This window comes from Cherax quadricarinatus, chromosome 21, assembly GCF_038502225.1.
Source record: "Cherax quadricarinatus isolate ZL_2023a chromosome 21, ASM3850222v1, whole genome shotgun sequence".
Classification (NCBI taxonomy): Eukaryota; Metazoa; Arthropoda; class Malacostraca; order Decapoda; family Parastacidae; genus Cherax; species Cherax quadricarinatus.
In genome coordinates, this window is record NC_091312.1 from 26,254,673 (window position 1) to 26,275,073 (window position 20,401).

At 40.1% G+C, this 20,401-nt stretch overlaps 1 protein-coding gene across 4 annotated transcripts in view; it reads left to right on the forward strand.

Moving 5' to 3' along the window:
- LOC128688995 (oxidized purine nucleoside triphosphate hydrolase) overlaps positions 1-16,661 on the forward strand; it is a 53,947-nt gene extending 37,286 nt beyond the window's left edge. For all 4 annotated transcript variants that reach the window (XM_070087346.1, XM_070087347.1, XM_070087343.1 and 1 more), the window contains exons 3-4: positions 10,075-10,223; positions 13,925-16,661. In XM_070087346.1, the coding sequence (XP_069943447.1) occupies positions 10,075-10,223; positions 13,925-14,100 (325 nt within the window). In that variant the 3' untranslated portion in view covers positions 14,101-16,661. The remainder of the gene's footprint in view (positions 1-10,074; positions 10,224-13,924) is intronic.
- The last annotated feature ends 3,740 nt before the right edge of the window (positions 16,662-20,401 follow it).

The following is a 20,401-nucleotide window of genomic DNA, read 5'->3' on the forward strand; positions in this document are numbered from 1 at the left end:
AGCTCTCGCTTCACACGACGAGGGTCTGGGTTCGATTTCCAGCGAGGGTAAAAACATTAAGCGTGTTTCTTTACAGCGGTAGTCTATGTTCACCCATTAGTAAAATGGGTACCTAGGAGTTAGTTGACTGGTGTGTGTCGCATCCTGGGACAAAACTGACCTAATTTGCCCGAAATGCTCTGCATAACAAGCGGATTTCTATATAAGAACATAAGAACGAAGGAACACTGCAGAAGGCCTACTGGCCCATGCGAGGCAGGTCCAAGTCTCCTACCGGCTTAAGGCAATGCACCCAACCTAGTCAGGTCAGGTCACATTGACTTAAGGGAGGAACACGGCAACCGACCTGGTAGCACAAGCTATCAGGTCTAACTCACACCCACCCACATCCACTCATGTATTTATCCAACCTATTTTTAAAGCTACACAACGTTCTGGCCTCTATAACGGTACTTGGGAGTTTGTTCCACTCATCCACAACTCTATTACCAAACCAGTACTTTCCTATATCCTTCCTGAATCTGAATTTTTCCAACTTAAAACCATTGCTGCGAGTCCTGTCTAGGCTAGATATTTTCAGCACACTATTTACATCCCCTTTATTTATTCCTGTCTTCCATTTATACACCTCAATCATATCCCCTCTAATTCTACGTCTTTCTAGAGAGTGCAGATTCAGGGCCCTTAGTCTATCCTCATAGGGAAGGTTTCTGATACATGGGATCAACTTTGTCATCCTCCTTTGTACATTTTCCAGAGAATTTATATCCATTCTGTAATAAGGTGACCAAAACTGTGCAGCATAATCTAAATGAGGCCTAACCAAGGATGTATAGAGTTGAAGAACAACCTGAGGACTCCTATTATTTATGCTTCTTGATATGAAGCCAAGGATTCTATTAGCTTTATTGCGAACACTTATGCACTGTTGTCTTGGTTTCAGATTACTGCTAACCAGAACTCCTAAATCTTTTTCGCAATCCGTAATATTAAGATCTACATTATTTAGTTTATATGTGGCATGGTTATTGTCCTGTCCAACATTTAGAACTTTGCATTTGTCTATATTAAACTGCATCTGCCACTTCTCCGACCACTGCATCAGTCTATTCAAATCTTCCTGGAGTGCTCGAATGTCCTCGTCAGAATGAATTCGACGGCCTATTTTGGTGTCATCGGCAAACTTGCCGATGTCGCTCTTTATGCCCTCATCTATGTCGTTTATGTAGATTGTGAACAGCAGGGGGCCCAACACTGACCCCTGTGGAACACCGCTCGTGACACTTCCCCACTCTGATTTCTCCCCATTTATGCAAACTCTCTGCTGCCTATTTGTCAACCATGCCTCTATCCAGGAAAAAATTTCTCCTCCTATTCCATGTGCTTTAATTTTCCTCAATAGTCTCTGATGTGGGACCCTGTCAAAAGCCTTACTGAAGTCCATATACACAATATCATATTCATTACCATGATCTACCTCCTCAAATACCTTAGTGAAAAAAGTTAATAAATTCGTAAGGCAGGAACGCCCCTTTGTAAAACCATGCTGAGATTCGTTGATTAATTTATGCTTTTCAAGGTGGCTACGAACTGCCTCGGCAATTATTGATTCCATAAATTTTCCCACTATGGAGGTTAGGCTTATTGGTCTATAGTTCGAAGCTAAGGACCTGTCACCTGTTTTGAAAATAGGTATCACATTTGCCATTTTCCACTTATCTGGCACCATGCCAGTTTGTAGTGATATGTTGAAAAGATTAGCCAAAGGTGTGCTAAGCTCCTCTTTACATTCCTTTAGAACCCTTGCATACAGTTCATCAGGGCCTGGGGATTTCTTAGGTTTTAATTTATCTATTTGCCTAAGGACCATGTCACTTGTGACCCTAATAGTACACAGTTTATTATCGTCCTGTTCTACATAATTTATCATTACTGGAATATCGCTGGTATCCTCCTGTGTAAAAACTGAGAGGAAGTATGTGTTAAAAATTCTACACATTTCCTTATCACTGTCAGTGAGCTGACCCGAGGAACTTTTGAGTGGGCCTATCTTGTCACTACAAACTATCTTATCACTACAAACTGGCATGGTGCCAGATAAGTGGAAAATGGCAAATGTGATACCTATTTTCAAAACAGGTGACAGGTCCTTAGCTTCGAACTATAGACCAATAAGCCTAACCTCCATAGTGGGAAAATTTATGGAATCAATAATTGCCGAGGCAGTTCGTAGCCACCTTGAAAAGCATAAATTAATCAACGAATCTCAGCATGGTTTTACAAAGGGGCGTTCCTGCCTTACGAATTTATTAACTTTTTTCACTAAGGTATTTGAGGAGGTAGATCATGGTAATGAATATGATATTGTGTATATGGACTTCAGTAAGGCTTTTGACAGGGTCCCACATCAGAGACTATTGAGGAAAATTAAAGCACATGGAATAGGAGGAGAAATTTTTTCCTGGATAGAGGCATGGTTGACAAATAGGCAGCAGAGAGTTTGCATAAATGGGGAGAAATCAGAGTGGGGAAGTGTCACGAGCGGTGTTCCACAGGGGTCAGTGTTGGGCCCCCTGCTGTTCACAATCTACATAAACGACATAGATGAGGGCATAAAGAGCGACATCGGCAAGTTTGCCGATGACACCAAAATAGGCCGTCGAATTCATTCTGACGAGGACATTCGAGCACTCCAGGAAGATTTGAATAGACTGATGCAGTGGTCGGAGAAGTGGCAGATGCAGTTTAATATAGACAAATGCAAAGTTCTAAATGTTGGACAGGACAATAATCATGCCACATATAAACTAAATAATGTAGATCTTAATATTACGGATTGCGAAAAAGATTTAGGAGTTCTGGTTAGCAGTAATCTGAAACCAAGACAACAGTGCATAAGTGTTCGCAATAAAGCTAATAGAATCCTTGGCTTCATATCAAGAAGCATAAATAATAGGAGTCCTCAGGTTGTTCTTCAACTCTATACATCCTTGGTTAGGCCTCATTTAGATTATGCTGCACAGTTTTGGTCACCTTATTACAGAATGGATATAAATTCTCTGGAAAATGTACAAAGGAGGATGACAAAGTTGATCCCATGTATCAGAAACCTTCCCTATGAGGATAGACTAAGGGCCCTGAATCTGCACTCTCTAGAAAGACGTAGAATTAGGGGGGATATGATTGAGGTGTATAAATGGAAGACAGGAATAAATAAAGGGGATGTAAATAGTGTGCTGAAAATATCTAGCCTAGACAGGACTCGCAGCAATGGTTTTAAGTTGGAAAAATTCAGATTCAGGAAGGATATAGGAAAGTACTGGTTTGGTAATAGAGTTGTGGATGAGTGGAACAAACTCCCAAGTACCGTTATAGAGGCCAGAACGTTGTGTAGCTTTAAAGATAGGTTGGATAAATACATGAGTGGGTGTGGGTGGGTGTGAGTTAGACCTGATAGCTTGTGCTACCAGGTCGGTTGCCGTGTTCCTCCCTTAAGTCAAGGTGACCTGACCTGACTAGGTTGGGTGCATTGGCTTAAGCCGGTAGGAGACTTGGACCTGCCTCGCATGGGCCAGTAGGCCTTCTGCAGTGTTCCTTCGTTCTTATGTTCTTATGTTCTTATCTTACTTCTGTATACCTGAAAGAATCCTTTTGGGTTAGTCTTCGATTCTCTTGCAACTTTAACCTCATAATCTCTTTTTGCTTTTCTAATTCCCTTTTTTATTTCTCTCTTTAACTGAATATATCGATTTCTCAATTGCCCCTCTCCTCTTTTGATTTGCCTATATATACCTCTCTTTTGACCAATCAGATATTTTAATCTATTGTTCATCCATTTAGGATCATTTTTGTTTGATCTGATTTCCCTATTTGGAACATAATTTGACTGAGCAGCCAGAACTATGCCCTGGAAAGCATCATATCGGCAACCATCACCACCTACCTGACCCTTAGTCAGGTCATTCCAGTTCAGCCCACCTAAGTAATTTTTCAGTCCTATGAAATCAGCCAAGCGAAAGTCAGGGACGGAGACTTGATTGCCATTATTAGGGGAATTCCATGATATATTAAAACTGAGTGATTTGTGATCACTTTCCCCAAGCTCATCATTAACCTCAAGATTATTAATTAGTGTTTCCCTACTGGCAAGAACCAAGTCAAGGAGGTTATTTCCCCTAGTTGGCTCTGTCACAAACTGTTTTAAAAAACAATCCTGGATCGTATCAAGAAAGTCACCTGACTCTAAATTTCCTGTCAAATTGCTCCAGTCAATCTGTCTATAGTTGAAATCTCCCATTAGCACAACATTTTCGTATGTAGATGCCTTACGAATTTCGTCCCATAGAAGTTTACTGCACTCCCTATCAAGATTTGGGGCCCTGTAAATCACACCCAAAATTAGTTTTTCTCGGCCCTCGAGAAGCTGTAACCAAACAGATTCAGTGGCTGACGCTTCTAATTTAATATCTTGTCTAACACAACAATTTAAATTGTCTCTGACATACATCGCTACTCCACCACCTTTCCTGTTGACCCTGTCAGTGTGGAATAATTTATAGCCTTGTATGTGACATTCAGAGGGCATCTCTCTATCTTTCAGATTGAGCCAGGTCTCTGTTATAGCAATAATATCTATGTCTCCTGCACTTGCAATTAATCTTAGCTCATCTATCTTATTTCTTACACTCCTGCTATTAGTATAGTAAACCTTAAGGGAGCTAGTCCCTTGCTGCCCTCTGCTGTCCCCCTTTGTTTGCTGACCTGATCTATTGTCTTTATTTATAACTTCATGCTGAATGCCTTTTATACATTTACTGTTTCCAACCCAAGTGTTGCAACCTGCTTGTTTCCCACACACACCCATACCTCTATCTTCCATCAGTTTAAAATCATAGGCATTTCACCAATGGCCTTCTCAATCGAGTCTGCAAGTGCTACCACCCCAGCCCCAGAGAGATGTACCCCATCCCTTGCATACATATCATGTTTGCCATAAAAGTTGTTCCAGTTGTCAATGAATGGGATTGCAAGTTCCTTGCAGTATCTGTCTAGCCAGCAATTTACACCAATTGCCCTAGACAACCATTCATTTCCTACTCCCCTTCTAGGCAAGATGCTACATATGATTGGGATCCCTCCCTTAGACTTAATGAAATCTATAGCTGACCTGTACTTATCTAGCAGCTCTTCTCTCCTACCCTTCCCAATATCATTTCCACCAGCACTGAGACAGATAATGGGCTTGCTCCCATTACCTGACATGATATTATCCAGCCTGTTGACAATGTCCCCAACACCAGCTCCAGGGAAGCACACTCTATCTCTCATCTTCTTATTCCTATTACAAAAACACGGTCAATGTATCTTACCTGAGAGTCACCAACCACAAGAATGCGCTTACCTCCATTAGCAGGGGCAGTAGTACCCTTACCTTCACTGGCCACTGAAGTACATTCATCCTGAAGAACAGAGAAGCGATTTCCTACCTTCAGATCTTCACTCTTAACTTTCCTTACTCTGATGCGCCTTCCATTACTGTGAACTACTCGCCACTTGTAGCAGGTGCTGGGCTGCACCTCACTGCTGGTAGCCGTTGCTGCCTCCCCAACTACAGCCTCCTCACAGCGAGAGACAGACTGCACCTCGCTGCTAGAAGCCTCATTCCCCACAACTCCAGCCACCTCACACTCTCTCCCAGACCCATTGAGGTGGACCTTCAGCCTCCTAATCTCCTCCTGGAGAAGCAAGACCTCCTCCTTCAACTCTCCAACCTCAATTTTTAAAACACTGCAGAAGCAAGCCATGCTTTGTAACCGTCCACACTAATCCCCAAGGCAGCTCAGGGTCTGTGACCTCACGTGACGACTGACCACTGAGTACTATATAGTAGTATGTTATTGATGTCAGCTAGGCCTGTATACCATGTACATGTACTTGTAGTAAATAAAGATATTATCATCATCATCATACTCGTGGAGGCATCAGGGGTGGTGGAAGGTGAAGTAGACTAAGTGGAGAGGTAGTATGATGATGATGATTTAGACACGCGAAACATCTAGGTATCTTTAATTTGTAGACGTTTCGCCAACCAGAGGCTTGATCAAGACAAAACGAGGACATAAACGAAAAACTAGAGGAGGAGGTAATCAGCCCCTCAGCCTCGTATAAATATATGCAGAATACAGTAAATGAGGCAGTCAGTCCTCCACCCTAGTAGCAGGTGTTGAGCACCATAGCTTTGATGAATCTCAACAAGACTACGTATGAGATTATATGTGCGCTTTCAAATTAGCAGACATATTTTTTTTCTAGCACAGTTAAAATGAAGAGGGTTACCTTCATAACTCAAGGGAGACCTGCATATCGTTACAGCTTTATCCTGCTGAGGAAAAACGCAGTGTCACTTCCTGAATGAGATGGGCAAAAACTAGGAAAATATAAAAAAAATATTTAACACGGTAAAGAATCCTGCTACTCCAATGAAAATGGCAAAATTATGTTTTATTACGAAGACAGGTACGCAATTCCAAGGCCTGTCTTACCTGGCCGCAACTCTCGGTCTTGAGACAAGGATCAACCCAAACAAAGACAGAGGTAAACACCGAATAAATTGTAACATACTCGGCGCACGCCACAGTTTTTCTATGTTTTATATTTGTTTTTGTTACGGAACTTTTTTTTTTTTTGGTCAAAGTTCAGACACTGGTTTATGATACTGTTGTAGTACTGAAATGCCTTTACAGTAATTGTGCTACTTACCTGGAGTGTTCCGAGGGTCAACGCTCCAGCGGCCTAGTTCATGAATAGGCCTCAGCTGATCGGGATCTGATCAACTAGACTGTTACTCCTGGTCATACGCTGTCCGATGTACGAATCACAACCCTGCTGGTCAGGAACTGACTTTAGGAATTTAAACAGCTAGGGGTCTATTAGTAATCCCCCCCTTCTTTATATATGATGGGAGGTTGTTGAATAGCATTGGGGCCCCTCACACTTATTGTGTTGTCTCGGTGTACTCATGGTACCCCTGCTTATCATTCGAGGTATTTTGCACCATCTATCGAGCCTAGAGGGTGATTTCTGTGTGACCAGTCCCTCAAGGATTTTCCAGGTTTAAGTTATGATGTATCTTTCTCGCTTACATTCTAAGTTGTACAGGTCAAGAGACTTCAAACGTTCCCAGTAATTAAGGTGCTTGACTGAACTTATATGTGCAGTGAAGGTTCTCTGTGCATTCCTATTTATCTGCAGTTTCATATGTTATTAAATGGGCTGTTAGAATGAAACAGTAATCCAGCCCAGAGAGAACGAGTGATTTAGAGAGGATCATCGTTGGCTTGGCATCCCTTCTCATTATCTATCCTACCATTATCCTTGCAGTTGTGATAATGACACTGTTGTGATCCATGAAGGTGAGATCCTTTGACATTATCACTCTTAAGCCTTCTCATTAGTTTTTTTTTTTGTGTGTGGTTAGAATTCGTACTAGCTTTTATTTCCTCAAATTTTCCATAATGGAGTAACTGAAATTTATCCTCAATACACAAAATACTGTTTTCGGCTGCCCACTGGAAGACTTGGTTTATATCCTTTCGGAGATTTACAGTGTCTTCAGTGGATGGCACTCATGCAAATTCTAGTGTCCTCAATGCAAATTCTAGTATCATCTGCAAAGGATGATACCGTGCTATGATTTAAGTCTTTGTCTATGTCATATATGAGGATGAGAAAAAGGATGGGGGCGAGTATTATGTCTTGAGAAACAGCTTTTCACTGTGGCAGCCTCTGACTTAGTTTCTTAGAAAGTTGAAAATCCACGTGCCTACTTTTCCAGTTATTTGTGCGCTATTACACCATAATCGCATGTGTTGAAGGTTTTTATGAGGTCTGTGTATTCTACATCTGCATTGTTTGTCCTCCAGAGCATTATAGTGGACTAGTAAATAAACTGAATTATTAATTCATTATGATAAGTGTAACATACGTCTGTACATTATTTGGGGTTTAGTGTTTAATTAACGTTGTTTACAGTGGATTGTTATTACCAATCATTGACTATAGCCAAGATAATATCCAGGGCCTCTCTTCTACTAACCCATATTTTTCTCTTTATTTACCACTTATGTAATATTATATGATAGGTTTGATACTGAGTGAGCCAAGGAATTTTAAAGACACTCTTCGTCGGATCAAACCTGATTGCAAATAAGACACTTGTGCAGCGCTAGAATATTTATTACAAAATTTTCCTAGAATATTTATTACGAAGTTTTCTTAATAAGTTTTCCTGGAATATTTATTAGGAAATTTGCCTAGACTATTAGGGAAGTTTTCCAAATATACTACACAATTGCACCAGTATCTCTTAGTTACATTGTGTTGGTATACATACAGCAGGTTCCCTTAACCTGATTGCCTTCCGAACTCTCCAGATGTATAATCCTTACGGGTTTAGTGTTTCCACATAATATAATTCGCGCTAGTCTCGTCATGCAATAAACTCGTTCCATAACGTTTGTTTTAAAACAAGTGATGCGCCCGTTGTTCTGCTTCAGTTTCTCCAGACTGACACCGTTAGTTTCCACTTCACGTAATCCATGTTTCAAAAGGCCATTGAATCAATGATAAGAAATGCAGCGACGCAAAAGTTAAGAAAAGCATTACCTTAGAAGAGGTGTCTATCTCAGTGGCAACAGCATGTGGTTCACAACCGAAAGAAACTATTTCATTCACTAATTGGTGCTAACTTAACTCTCTTATTATTACTGGTTCTATATTATCACTGAAGGCTCTTAACTCATATAATAACTCTGACAAGATGCTTATTGAAGAAACCAGATACAGATGCTCAGAAATCCGGGAAAAGGGAATTAACGTACAGTTGTTATGGATTCCATCACACAGTGAATTACTCCTTCATGACAGAGTTGATATGTTAGCCAAAAATGTACTCTGAAGGAAAATGTAGAATATAACTTTGGTGTATCTGTATCTAACCTTAGAAATAATATTAGGAGAGAAATAAATAATGATACTGATTGTTATAGGAAAGCAGTTAGAAGCCTGAGTAGGTCTGTAACCCACTATAACATGAACGTAGGTAAGTACGTTTATGGAGCAACTTTCAATGTGAACAGACTGACTGATGTTGTAGTAGCAAGGCTAAGGCTTGATTACAAGTACCTCTGGCAGTTTGGTAGACATACAGATGATCAAACCAAATGCAAAGTATGTGGCCAACTCTATTGTCACTATCTTGAAAGCTCTGTGCCTTATTGTCTACTTATTGAGGAATATAGAGATAGTACAATAACTTGTGTGATATGTCAAGATATATTATTAATGTAGATATAAATCCAGATGTACTCTTGTAAACCCTTTTGGGTCCTAGTTCCTAGGCCTTTTGTGTATCCATATGCTCTTGTGCTACCGTCCACAGTAAACTAGCCGCTTCGGCGGCAACATCTATAAAAAAAGTCGCTAACAACGAGACGAATGTAGAAGTCTCCTTATACATACTGCCCCTGTTCACTTAGCAGTCAATACATACCTAGGTATCAATTGATTGTTATGGGTCGCATCCTTCAGGGTGGCAGTACATCTTCCTTACATAAGATCGGCTTGTAAAATGGGCTGATGTATGATAACAGTTACCCTGTAAACTCAGTGGTGGAAAATTAAAGGAAGAGGAAAATCCTGCTCATCTCTAAATTACACCGAAATGCCATAACATTTTACCATTAATCCGTGATATACACAGTTGTCATATGATCGTTTAGGATGAGTTTTTGTCTGTTGATCTTTCTTTTTGTATTTAAACTAAATTTTTGTACTTAAGTTTTAGGGCTTTTTATCTGGAACGCGCCTTAATTTGTGTAATACAAATATCTAAGAAACTGCATTTATCTCTGCGACAATTAGCTTAATGATATTTTTTTTTCAGTAGACAACCACTTATTAAATCAAAGACTGCCGTTTGTATATTGTGGCTAAGAACCACTGTTAGCGCACGAATGGCTTCCCGAGCCATTGATTGTGATGGAATGAATGTTTTAACGGATGTGTTTACATCAGGGAGGTACAAGAGGAGGCTGGCGTGATGGTGGTAGGAGGAGTTGAGAAGGTGGGGGAGTTGCTGTTCACCTTTGAGGGTGACCCCACAGCCATGCATGTCATGGTCTTCTCTGCCCGAGGATACACTGGCACACCCACAGAGAGTGAAGGTAAGTGGCGCACACTACAGGTATTGGTGTCACAGTAAAAGTACTACTCCGTTCCAGAATTAAAGGTTTTCATGTTATAATTAAAATTAAATTTAACTTTAGTTAAGTTCACTAGGTTTAGAGCCTGTCGACTACTCGAAGGTCATTGGAATGGCTGCATGTCACCTGGACACTTCAAGTCAAAGATACTTTCTTTAATTCCCAAAATAAGAAACAAAGCAGACTCAGCATATATACACTGAAATGTACACATCCTTCCGTGTATTTAACCTGTCTATAAGTATTTAGAATGTAGTTAGCGTAACACTATAATAATAAGTAGTCTGTTATCCAAAGCGCAGGTGAGAGGGGTCACAAATAAATAGTACCTGGAAAAAGTTTGAAATATTGTTTAAACTACACTAGATACTGAACCTGCATTCTGCAGTGCACTGTACTGGATTAAGAAACAAAAGCAGAATTATAATTTTTATTGAAGAAAAGCTTTCCCTGCCAGGGGCTTTTTCAATCCATTACTGAGAAATGAAATAGGAGTGCATATAATGAACGGTGGACAAATTGCAACCTGCGAGCCGCATGAGGCTCCTGAAGCGGCTCCCGAGACAGTACTGGGTTTCAATGTTATTTTTCCTAAATTTTTTATATTAATAAGGAGAGGTTGGAGAGGTACAAAACTTGGTTGACTGGAAGCACTAAGACTATGTCTGGTGTCTGTCTAATAAGAGTGGATGATTCTTTCGGCTTTTCGCTTACAACAGTTAATGCAGTTTATTGAGTATTGAAGTTTAGAACAAGTCTGGTGTATGTAGTTACATTTCTCTCCGAATAAGGCAATGCTAGATTGTGCATTGTCTCAGGTAGAATTTTGTGATGATATCTCTCTTTGTCGTCACGTCATGTGTGTGACAAGAAGTGTAACAGGTTATCTGTGGACTTCCTGTAATGCTCCTGCAAAGAAGTACGTCAGACAAGGTTTATTTTATTAATGAGTTTATTGGTGTCAAGTAGCTAAGGCACGATAACTAGGATGTCGTCCATGTAACGCAGCCTCATCACCACACCAGTGGGGACGTACAGTTTATTTCTCCTCTCTTCCACGTCAAATGTGTGACTGTGATACAAGAATGAAGAGAGTGATTATTTAACTGTCTATTTTAACTTAGGCTTGGTGGGTCTCCGTTTTGTACTCATTTCAAAAGTTCTGTTGTCTTCTGTACTTTTGCATTTATTGATTTTATTGTATGTTAGAAGCAGCGCTGTATAGCCCTTGTGGCTTAGCGCTTCTTTTTGATTATAATAATAATGTATGTTAGAAGTATTTACATTTTGCTTATAGATGACATTCAAACTTAACCAAAATTAGTCTCACCCAAATGTCGTATATCAAGAAACTTGCTGAAAATCGTATATAAGAAATCAACGTTTGATTCAGAAGAACGGGTTCCTAACGAGGAAGCTAGAAGTAGAGAGGGAGGAGGTGGTAAGTTATGATGGGTCATGGGGTGCGACTCCACCTTGCCACGGGCAGGTGGCTAACAAAACATCATCACATCAAGTGTAGATAGCACTTGACTCACACTTAACATTACTAAGCCATCACTGAACGCTCACTTAGCATTACTGAGCTACTGTAGCGGGTTTTTGGAAGTGGCTTATTGCGCTACCTGCTGTTTGGAAAATTGCATTTATCTGAATGTAACTCATTATGTACATAACAGTAAATGATAACAAAGATAATTATTATTTATCAAAGTTACATAGACAAGTAGGAATTTGGGACACCTAGGTCGCAAAAATGTCCCCTTTCGATACCTACAATTGTCATATCCACAAGTTGCTCTAGACCTATTAATTACAAATGAAATATGTATCACCAGGAATTCTGGTAAATATATAAATTTGTGGACTGTATATTAAAATTAATAAATGATTATATATATACACATTTACATAACAGAAGGAGAATATGTCTTAATATCACTCACCAATTTGACTGGAGATTAAGGTGTATCATACTCAGAAAACCTCACTGTCTATCCATGAAAATAACACTGGCCAGTTACAAACATAAACAAACTTATCTGAGGTTCCTGGAGCTGTCATGTCCAGTCGCCTGATATCTCAAGTTATGCAGGAATGCACATCCAACAATGTCGGCTCCTATTTGAGAGGTGTCAGCCCAATTTTACCTCTAGAGCACGAAAATTCTTCCCATTATTCACTAACGTTTGTGTTGACCAGTTCAAACATGGCGAGTCTCTTCTGCGCAGGCTCAGAATTTCCCATTTTTTATAACAATTTTATTAAATACAGTATGGCCATCTATTTACATATAACTACTGTATTTCGGGAAAATATACACATTATTTTCCACATGCTGAGTATCAGGTGACCATAAGTGTTAAGGTAACCGAGTAATACCGGAGCAAGTTGGACGGCTTCGACCCCTCACCCCCCAGCAAAAGTAATATAAACATGTAATCTGCTGTACGCCAGTAAATAACATCCCTCCCTACTCACTACCCACTGTACGGATATCATACACGCCTGTCACTAGGACATTAATAATCCACTCCCCCAACCTCTTTCTTCTTTGCCTATGTATAATTTTGCTGCCTTCACTCTAAAATTATGGAGATATCTTCAAAAGTTCTATTTCTCCTGTGTACATGATGGGTTATTCTGAAAGATGACAATTCCCAAGTGATAGCATCTCCAGCTATGCTGGAACGAAACCTTTGAAGCTCTCACAACTGATGAACCCTTGCTGGAATGCTTGATATCCTCATTGCCCTGATGAAGTCTCCCAGTTCAGACTGACAGATTTCAACACCTTGCACGAGACCCATCCTGCCTGATGGACTGTGACTGGGAAACACAGGCTTGTACCCACTATGTAACAATCACAGAATAGTGTAGCAGCACAATGCTGATTTATCCATTTTTTAATAAAACTAAAATATACTCTGCTTCATTTGTTTACTGATACATAGGTCACTGTAATACACTGGTCACTGAAGTGCTAAGCGCAAAAAAATGTAAAGAACCTGCTTCAGGACGACTAGTTCACCATGACTCCTGCAAGACAGTGTACTGGTGGAAGCATCAGTAGGTGTGGGAATATTAACATTAGTGGTACTTATTGTGAGTATATCCTTATTCTGCTTCCATCATATCGAGTAAATGCACATACATTAGATTTAGAAAGGATATAGAAAAGCACTTGCTTGGCAATAAGAGTTGTAGATGAGTGGAACAAACTCCCAAGTAGCGTTGTTGAAGCGAAAACTCTGAATAGTTTTAAAAGTAGGTTGGTTTGGTATATGAGCTAATGTGCGTGGGTGTAAGTTTTACCTGCATATCATGGGCTAGCAGACCTGTTGCATTGCTCCTCTCTTATAGAAACACTTCCCTCATTTTTTAAAACGGGCAGTGTATCCAGAGGAAGTGGCAGAAAAACTAGTTTTCTCCTATACTATCCTAATCTCCTCTGTGACTCTAGACAGAATTTGAAGTAACTAGACTAGTGAATCCATCTCAGCGGATAGCTTCGATGTAAACAGCTAAACCATGCAGTATCGAAATACCGCCTTTACAATGCATGCAACTTCTATGACCTGAACTACTTTTTCCAGTCAAATACCTGTTAATTATTATTTCAGCTTGTGTTATACCTCTACAATGTACATGCCTTGTTGCAGAGATGAAGCCGCAATGGTTCAGTGTGGACAGTCTTCCATACTCCCTTATGTGGCCCGATGACGAGCTTTGGTACCCTATATATCTGCGAGGAGGAAAATTCCGTGGACGTTTTCACTTTCAGGGCCATGACAAAATACTTTCAGAAAAGCTAGAAGAGGTGCAAACATTTGATTGATTTCATGTTGTCGCGCAAATAAAAGGCAGAAGCAATGACTTGGCATCATAGTCTCAAGCAAGCATAAACACTCACCAGCAGCACAGATTTGATATCAAACAGCTCACCCAAGATATAGGTGCAAATATTTGCTTGTTTGGGATAAATACACAAATGTTCTGCAGTAAAATATTATCCAACGTAAGATTTAGTATAGTAGTAGTAGTGGTGGTAATAATAACAATAATAATAAAAATAATAGAAGAGAGAAATAGTTTAAAATACCGACACGATGGAGACACGAATGCAGTATAATACGATCTTTTATTGAGAACGTTTCTCCCACACAATGGGCTTCATCAATGACTTAATGAAGCAGACCTTGTGGACGAAACGTTGTCAACAAAGGCTCGCATTATGCTGCATTTGTGTCTTTCCGATAATATAATTAACCAAAAGAATTTCATAAAAATGTCGTATATATTTGTATGAATTTAAATTTAACAATTAAATATTCACTAATATAGGGCTGTTAGCCTTTATTGATGCTGACGAAAGGCTCTTTATCCAAGGAATTAGAGCTCTCCCCCTGTTATCCATTCCCCGAATGCTGTCCCCGAAGGATTATAGTGCTTCCCATTATCATATTATTATTATTATTATTATTATTATTTTTTTTTTTTTTCAACAAGTCGGCCGTCTCCCACCGAGGCAGGGTGACCCAAAAAAGAAAGAAAATCCCCAAAAAGAAAATACTTTCATCATCATTCAACACTTTCACCACACTCGCACATTATCACTGTTTTTGCAGAGGTGCTCAGAATACAACAGTCTAGAAGCATACACATATAAAGATACACAACATATCCCTCCAAACTGCCAATATCCCAAACCCCTCCTTTAAAGTGCAGGCATTGTACTTCCCATTTCCAGGACTCAAGTCCGACTATATGAAAATAACCGGTTTCCCTGAATCCCTTCACTAAATATTACCCTGCTCACACTCCAACAGATCGTCAGGTCCCAAGTACCATTCGTCTCCATTCACTCCTATCTAACACGCTCACGCACGCTTGCTGGAAGTCCAAGCCCCTTACCCACAAAACCTCCTTTACCCCCTCTCTCCAACCCTTTCGAGGACGACCCCTACCCCGCCTTCCTTCCCCTATAGATTTATATGCTTTCCATGTCATTCTACTTTGATCCATTCTCTCTAAATGACCAAACCACCTCAACAACCCCTCTTCTGCCCTCTGACTAATACTTTTATTAACTCCACACCTTCTCCTAATTTCCACACTCCGAAATTTTCTGCATAATATTTACACCACACATTGCCCTTAAACAGGACATCTCCACTGCCTCCAACCGTCTCCTCGCTGCTGCATTTACCACCCAAGCTTCACACCCATATAAGAGTGTTGGTACTACTATACTTTCATACATTCCCTTCTTTGCCTCCATAGATAACGTTTTTTGACTCCACATATACCTCAACGCACCACTCACCTTTTTTCCCTCATCAATTCTATGATTAACCTCATCCTTCATAAATCCATCCGCCGACACGTCAACTCCCAAGTATCTGAAAACATTCACTTCTTCCATACTCCTCCTCCCCAATTTGATATCCAATTTTTCTTTATCTAAATCATTTGACACCCTCATCACCTTACTCTTTTCTATGTTCACTTTCAACTTTCTACCTTTACACACATTCCCAAACTCATCCACTAACCTTTGCAATTTTTCTTTAGAATCTCCCATAAGCACAGTATCATCAGCAAAAAGTAACTGTGTCAATTCCCATTTTGAATTTGATTCCCCATAATTTAATCCCACCCCTCTCCCAAACACCCTAGCATTTACTTCCTTAACAACCCCATCTATAAATATATTAAACAACCATGGTGACATTACACATCCCTGTCTAAGACCTACTTTTACCGGGAAATTATTATTATTATTATTATTATTATTATTGTGTTGAGTTCCTATTAGTGTAAATTAGGTTTGGAACTTATGTCTCACCTTATTATCACTCAGTATTATTCAGTATTCCCGAGTAATTTGTTATACTTAGTGTAAGATATATTGTACCCATATGCATCAGTATTTTTAATATGTACAATATATCAGTGTAAAGTTTGGGACAGTTCAGTATAGGTATTATTGCACAACTAAGTCCAATACAGTGTAAGTATCACTGTAAGGCTTCGTGCAGTACAGAATATCACTGTATAGCTTAATACAGTTCGGTATACGTATCAGTGAAGAATAAGACACTTGTGCAACATTTGGGAATCTTCATTGTAGAAACTTTTCGCCAACCTGCGTCTTCTTCAGTCCAGTACAGAGAAGAACGGCGGAGGATGAGAGAGTAGTTTGAGGTAATCAGTCCCTCAGCCTGGAGTGTGTGTGTGTTCAGTCCATCAGTGGATGGAATGGGTAGCGAAGCATATCCACAATGAAGATTCCTAGATATTGCACAAGTGTCTCGTCAATTTGTAGGTTTTCTGAACCATTTACATCACATATGTATCAGTGTAAGCCTTAAAACAGTACAGTATTATCACTCAGAATCTGTAGTTTTTTTAACATTTGCTTACTACCTTAGTCATGAACAAAACGCTTTAAACTATATTGTAGACATTACCATTTTTTCTTTTTATGTAAATCCCTATTTTTTTTTTTTAATCAAGAGCTCGTTCGTTGAATCATTTGTTTCATATTAACTGGTAAAGGTGCAAGATATGAGTAAGATCATTTTCTTAAACTTTTAAAGATGATTAACAATGTTTAAACAGAATAATTTGGCAATTAAGAACATAAGAAAGGAGGAACACTGCAACAGGCCTACTGGCCCATACGAGGCAGGTCCAAGTCTCCTACATGTTTCCTACTCTTCAATTTGTCGGTATTATATACCACTAGGAATTTTTATTGACCTAAGAAAAGCTTTTGACACAGTAGACCACGACATCCTACTCCACAAACTTGACCATTACGGTATAAGAGGCCATGCGCTTGCTTATTTCAAATCTTACTTTACTAATAGGTATCAGTATGTCACCATTAAAGACACAGCATCAACAACACGGCCACTTGATACTGGAGTTCCGCAGGGAAGTGTCCTTGGTCCCCTGCTCTTCCTCATATACATCAATGATCTTCCAAACGTATCCCAACACCTGAAACCCATTCTCTTTGCTGACGACACGACTTATGTCATCTCTCATCCTAATCTTGCCACCCTCAACAGCATTGTTAACGAGGAGCTGATCAAAATATCGACTTGGATGACAGCCAATAAACTTACGCTTAACACTGACAAAACCTACTATATTATGTTTGGTAGAAGAGCAGGAGATGCACAAATTAACATTAAGATCGACAACACTCTAATTACCAGACATAATGAGGGCAAATTCCTAGGCCTATACCTTGACAACAACCTGAATTTCAGCACCCATATCCAACACATAACCAAAAAAGTATCCAAAACGGTTGGGATCCTCTCCAAGATACGATACTACGTGCCGCAAAATGCCCTTCTCACAGGCCCGGTGGCCTGGTGGGGTGGCCCGGTGGCCTGGTGGCTAAAGCTCCCGCTTCACACACGGAGGGCCCGGGTTCGATTCCTGGCGGGTGGGAACATTTCGACACGTTTCCTTACACCTGTTGTCCTGTTCACCTAGCAGCAAATAGGTACCTGGGTGTTAGTCGACTGGTGTGGGTCGCATCCTGGGGGACAAGATTAAGGACCCCAATGGAAATAAGTTAGACAGTCCTCGATGACGCACTGACTTTCTTGGGTTATCCTGGGTGGCTAACCCTCCGGGGTTAAAAATCCGAACGAAATCTTATCTTATCTTATCTTACCACTCACTTAAGAACATAAGACCGAAGGAACACTGCAGAAGGCCTACTGGCCCATGCGAGGCAGGTCCAAGTCTCCTACCGGCTTAAGCCAATGCACCCAACCTAGTCAGGTCAGGTCACATTGACTTAAGGGAGGAACACGGCAACCTATTTTTAAAGCTACACAACGTTCTGGCCTCTATAACTGTACTCGGGAGTTTGTTCCACTCATCCACAACTCTATTACCAAACCAGTACTTTCCTATATCCTTCCTGAATCTGAATTTTTCCAACTTAAAACCATTGCTGCGAGTCCTGTCTAAGCTAGATATTTTCAGCACACTATTTACATCCCCTTTATTTATTCCTGTCTTCCATTTATACACCTCAATCATATCCCCCCTAATTCTACGTCTTTCTAGAGAGTGCAGATTCAGGGCCCTTAGTCTATCCTCATAGGGAAGGTTTCTGATACATGGGATCAACTTTGTCATCCTCCTTTGTACATTTTCCAGAGAATTTATATCCATCCTGTAATACGGTGACCAAAACTGTGCAGCATAATCTAAATGAGGCCTAACCAAGGATGTATAGAGTTGAAGAACAACCTGAGGACTTCTATTATTTATGCTTCTTGATATGAAGCCAAGGATTCTATTAGCTTTATTGCGAACACTTATGCACTGTTGTCTTGGTTTCAGATTACTGCTAACCAGAACTCCTAAATCTTTTTCGCAATCCGTAATATTAAGATCTACATTATTTAGTTTATATGTGGCATGGTTATTGTCCTGTCCAACATTTAGAACTTTGCATTTGTCTATATTAAACTGCATCTGCCACTTCTCCGACCACTGCATCAGTCTATTCAAATCTTCCTGGAGTGCTCGAATGTCCTCGTCAGAATGAATTCGACGGCCTATTTTGGTGTCATCGGCAAACTTGCCGATGTCGCTCTTTATGCCCTCATCTATGTCGTTTATGTAGATTGTGAACAGCAGGGGGCCCAACACTGACCCCTGTGGAACACCGCTCGTAACGCTTCCCCACTCTGATTTCTCCCCATTTATGCAAACTCTCTGCTGCCTATTTGTCAACCATGCCTCTATCCAGGAAAAAATTTCTCCTCCTATTCCATGTGCTTTAATTTTCCTCAATAGTCTCTGATGTGGGACCCTGTCAAAAGCCTTACTGACTTGCAGACTCGATTGAGAAGGCCATTGGTGAAATGCCTATGATTTTAAACTGATGGAAGATAGAGGTATGGGTGTGTGTGGGAAACAAGCAGGTTGCAACACTAGGGTTGGAAACAGTAAATGTATAAAAGGCATTCAGCATGAAGTTATAAATAAAGACAATAGAACAGGTCAGCAAACAAAGGGGGACAGCAGAGGGCAGCAAGGGACTAGCTCCCTTAAGGTTTACTATACTAATAGCAGGAGTGTTAGAAATAAGATAGATGAGCTAAAATTAATTGCAAGTGCAGGAAACATAGATATTATTGCTATAACAGAGACCTGGCTCAATCTGAAAGATAGAGAGATGCCCTCTGAATGTCACATACAAGGCTATAAATTATTCCACACTGACAGGGTCAACAGGAAAGGTGGTGGAGTAGCGATGTATGTCAGAGACAATTTAAATTGTTGTGTTAGACAAGATATTAAATTAGAAGCGTCAGCCACTGAATCTGTTTGGTTACAGCTTCTCGAGGGCCGAGAAAAACTAATTTTGGGTGTGATTTACAGGGCCCCAAAGCTTGATAGGGAGTGCAGTAAACTTCTATGGGACGAAATTCGTAAGGCATCTACATACGAAAATGTTGTGCTAATGGGAGATTTCAACTATAGACAGATTGACTGGAGCAATTTGACAGGAAATTTAGAGTCAGGTGACTTTCTTGATACGATCCAGGATTGTTTTTTAAAACAGTTTGTGACAGAGCCAACTAGGGGAAATAACCTCCTTGACTTGGTTCTTGCCAGTAGGGAAACACTAATTAATAATCTTGAGGTTAATGATGAGCTTGGGGAGAGTGATCACAAATCACTCAGTTTTAATATATCATGGAATTCCCCTAATAATGGCAATCAAGTCTCCGTCCCTGACTTTCGCTTGGCTGATTTCATAGGACTGAAAAATTACTTAGGTGGGCTGAACTGGAATGACCTGACTAAGGGTCAGGTAGGTGGTGATGGTTGCCGATATGATGCTTTCCAGGGCATAGTTCTAGCTGCTCAGTCAAATTATGTTCCAAATAGGGAAATCAGATCAAACAAAAATGATCCTAAATGGATGAACAATAGATTAAAATATCTGATTGGTCAAAAGAGAGGCATATATAGGCAAATCAAAAGAGGAGAGGGGCAATTAAGAAATCGATATATTCAGTTAAAGAGAGAAATAAAAAAGGGAATTAGAAAAGCAAAAAGAGATTATGAGGTTAAAGTTGCAAGAGAAT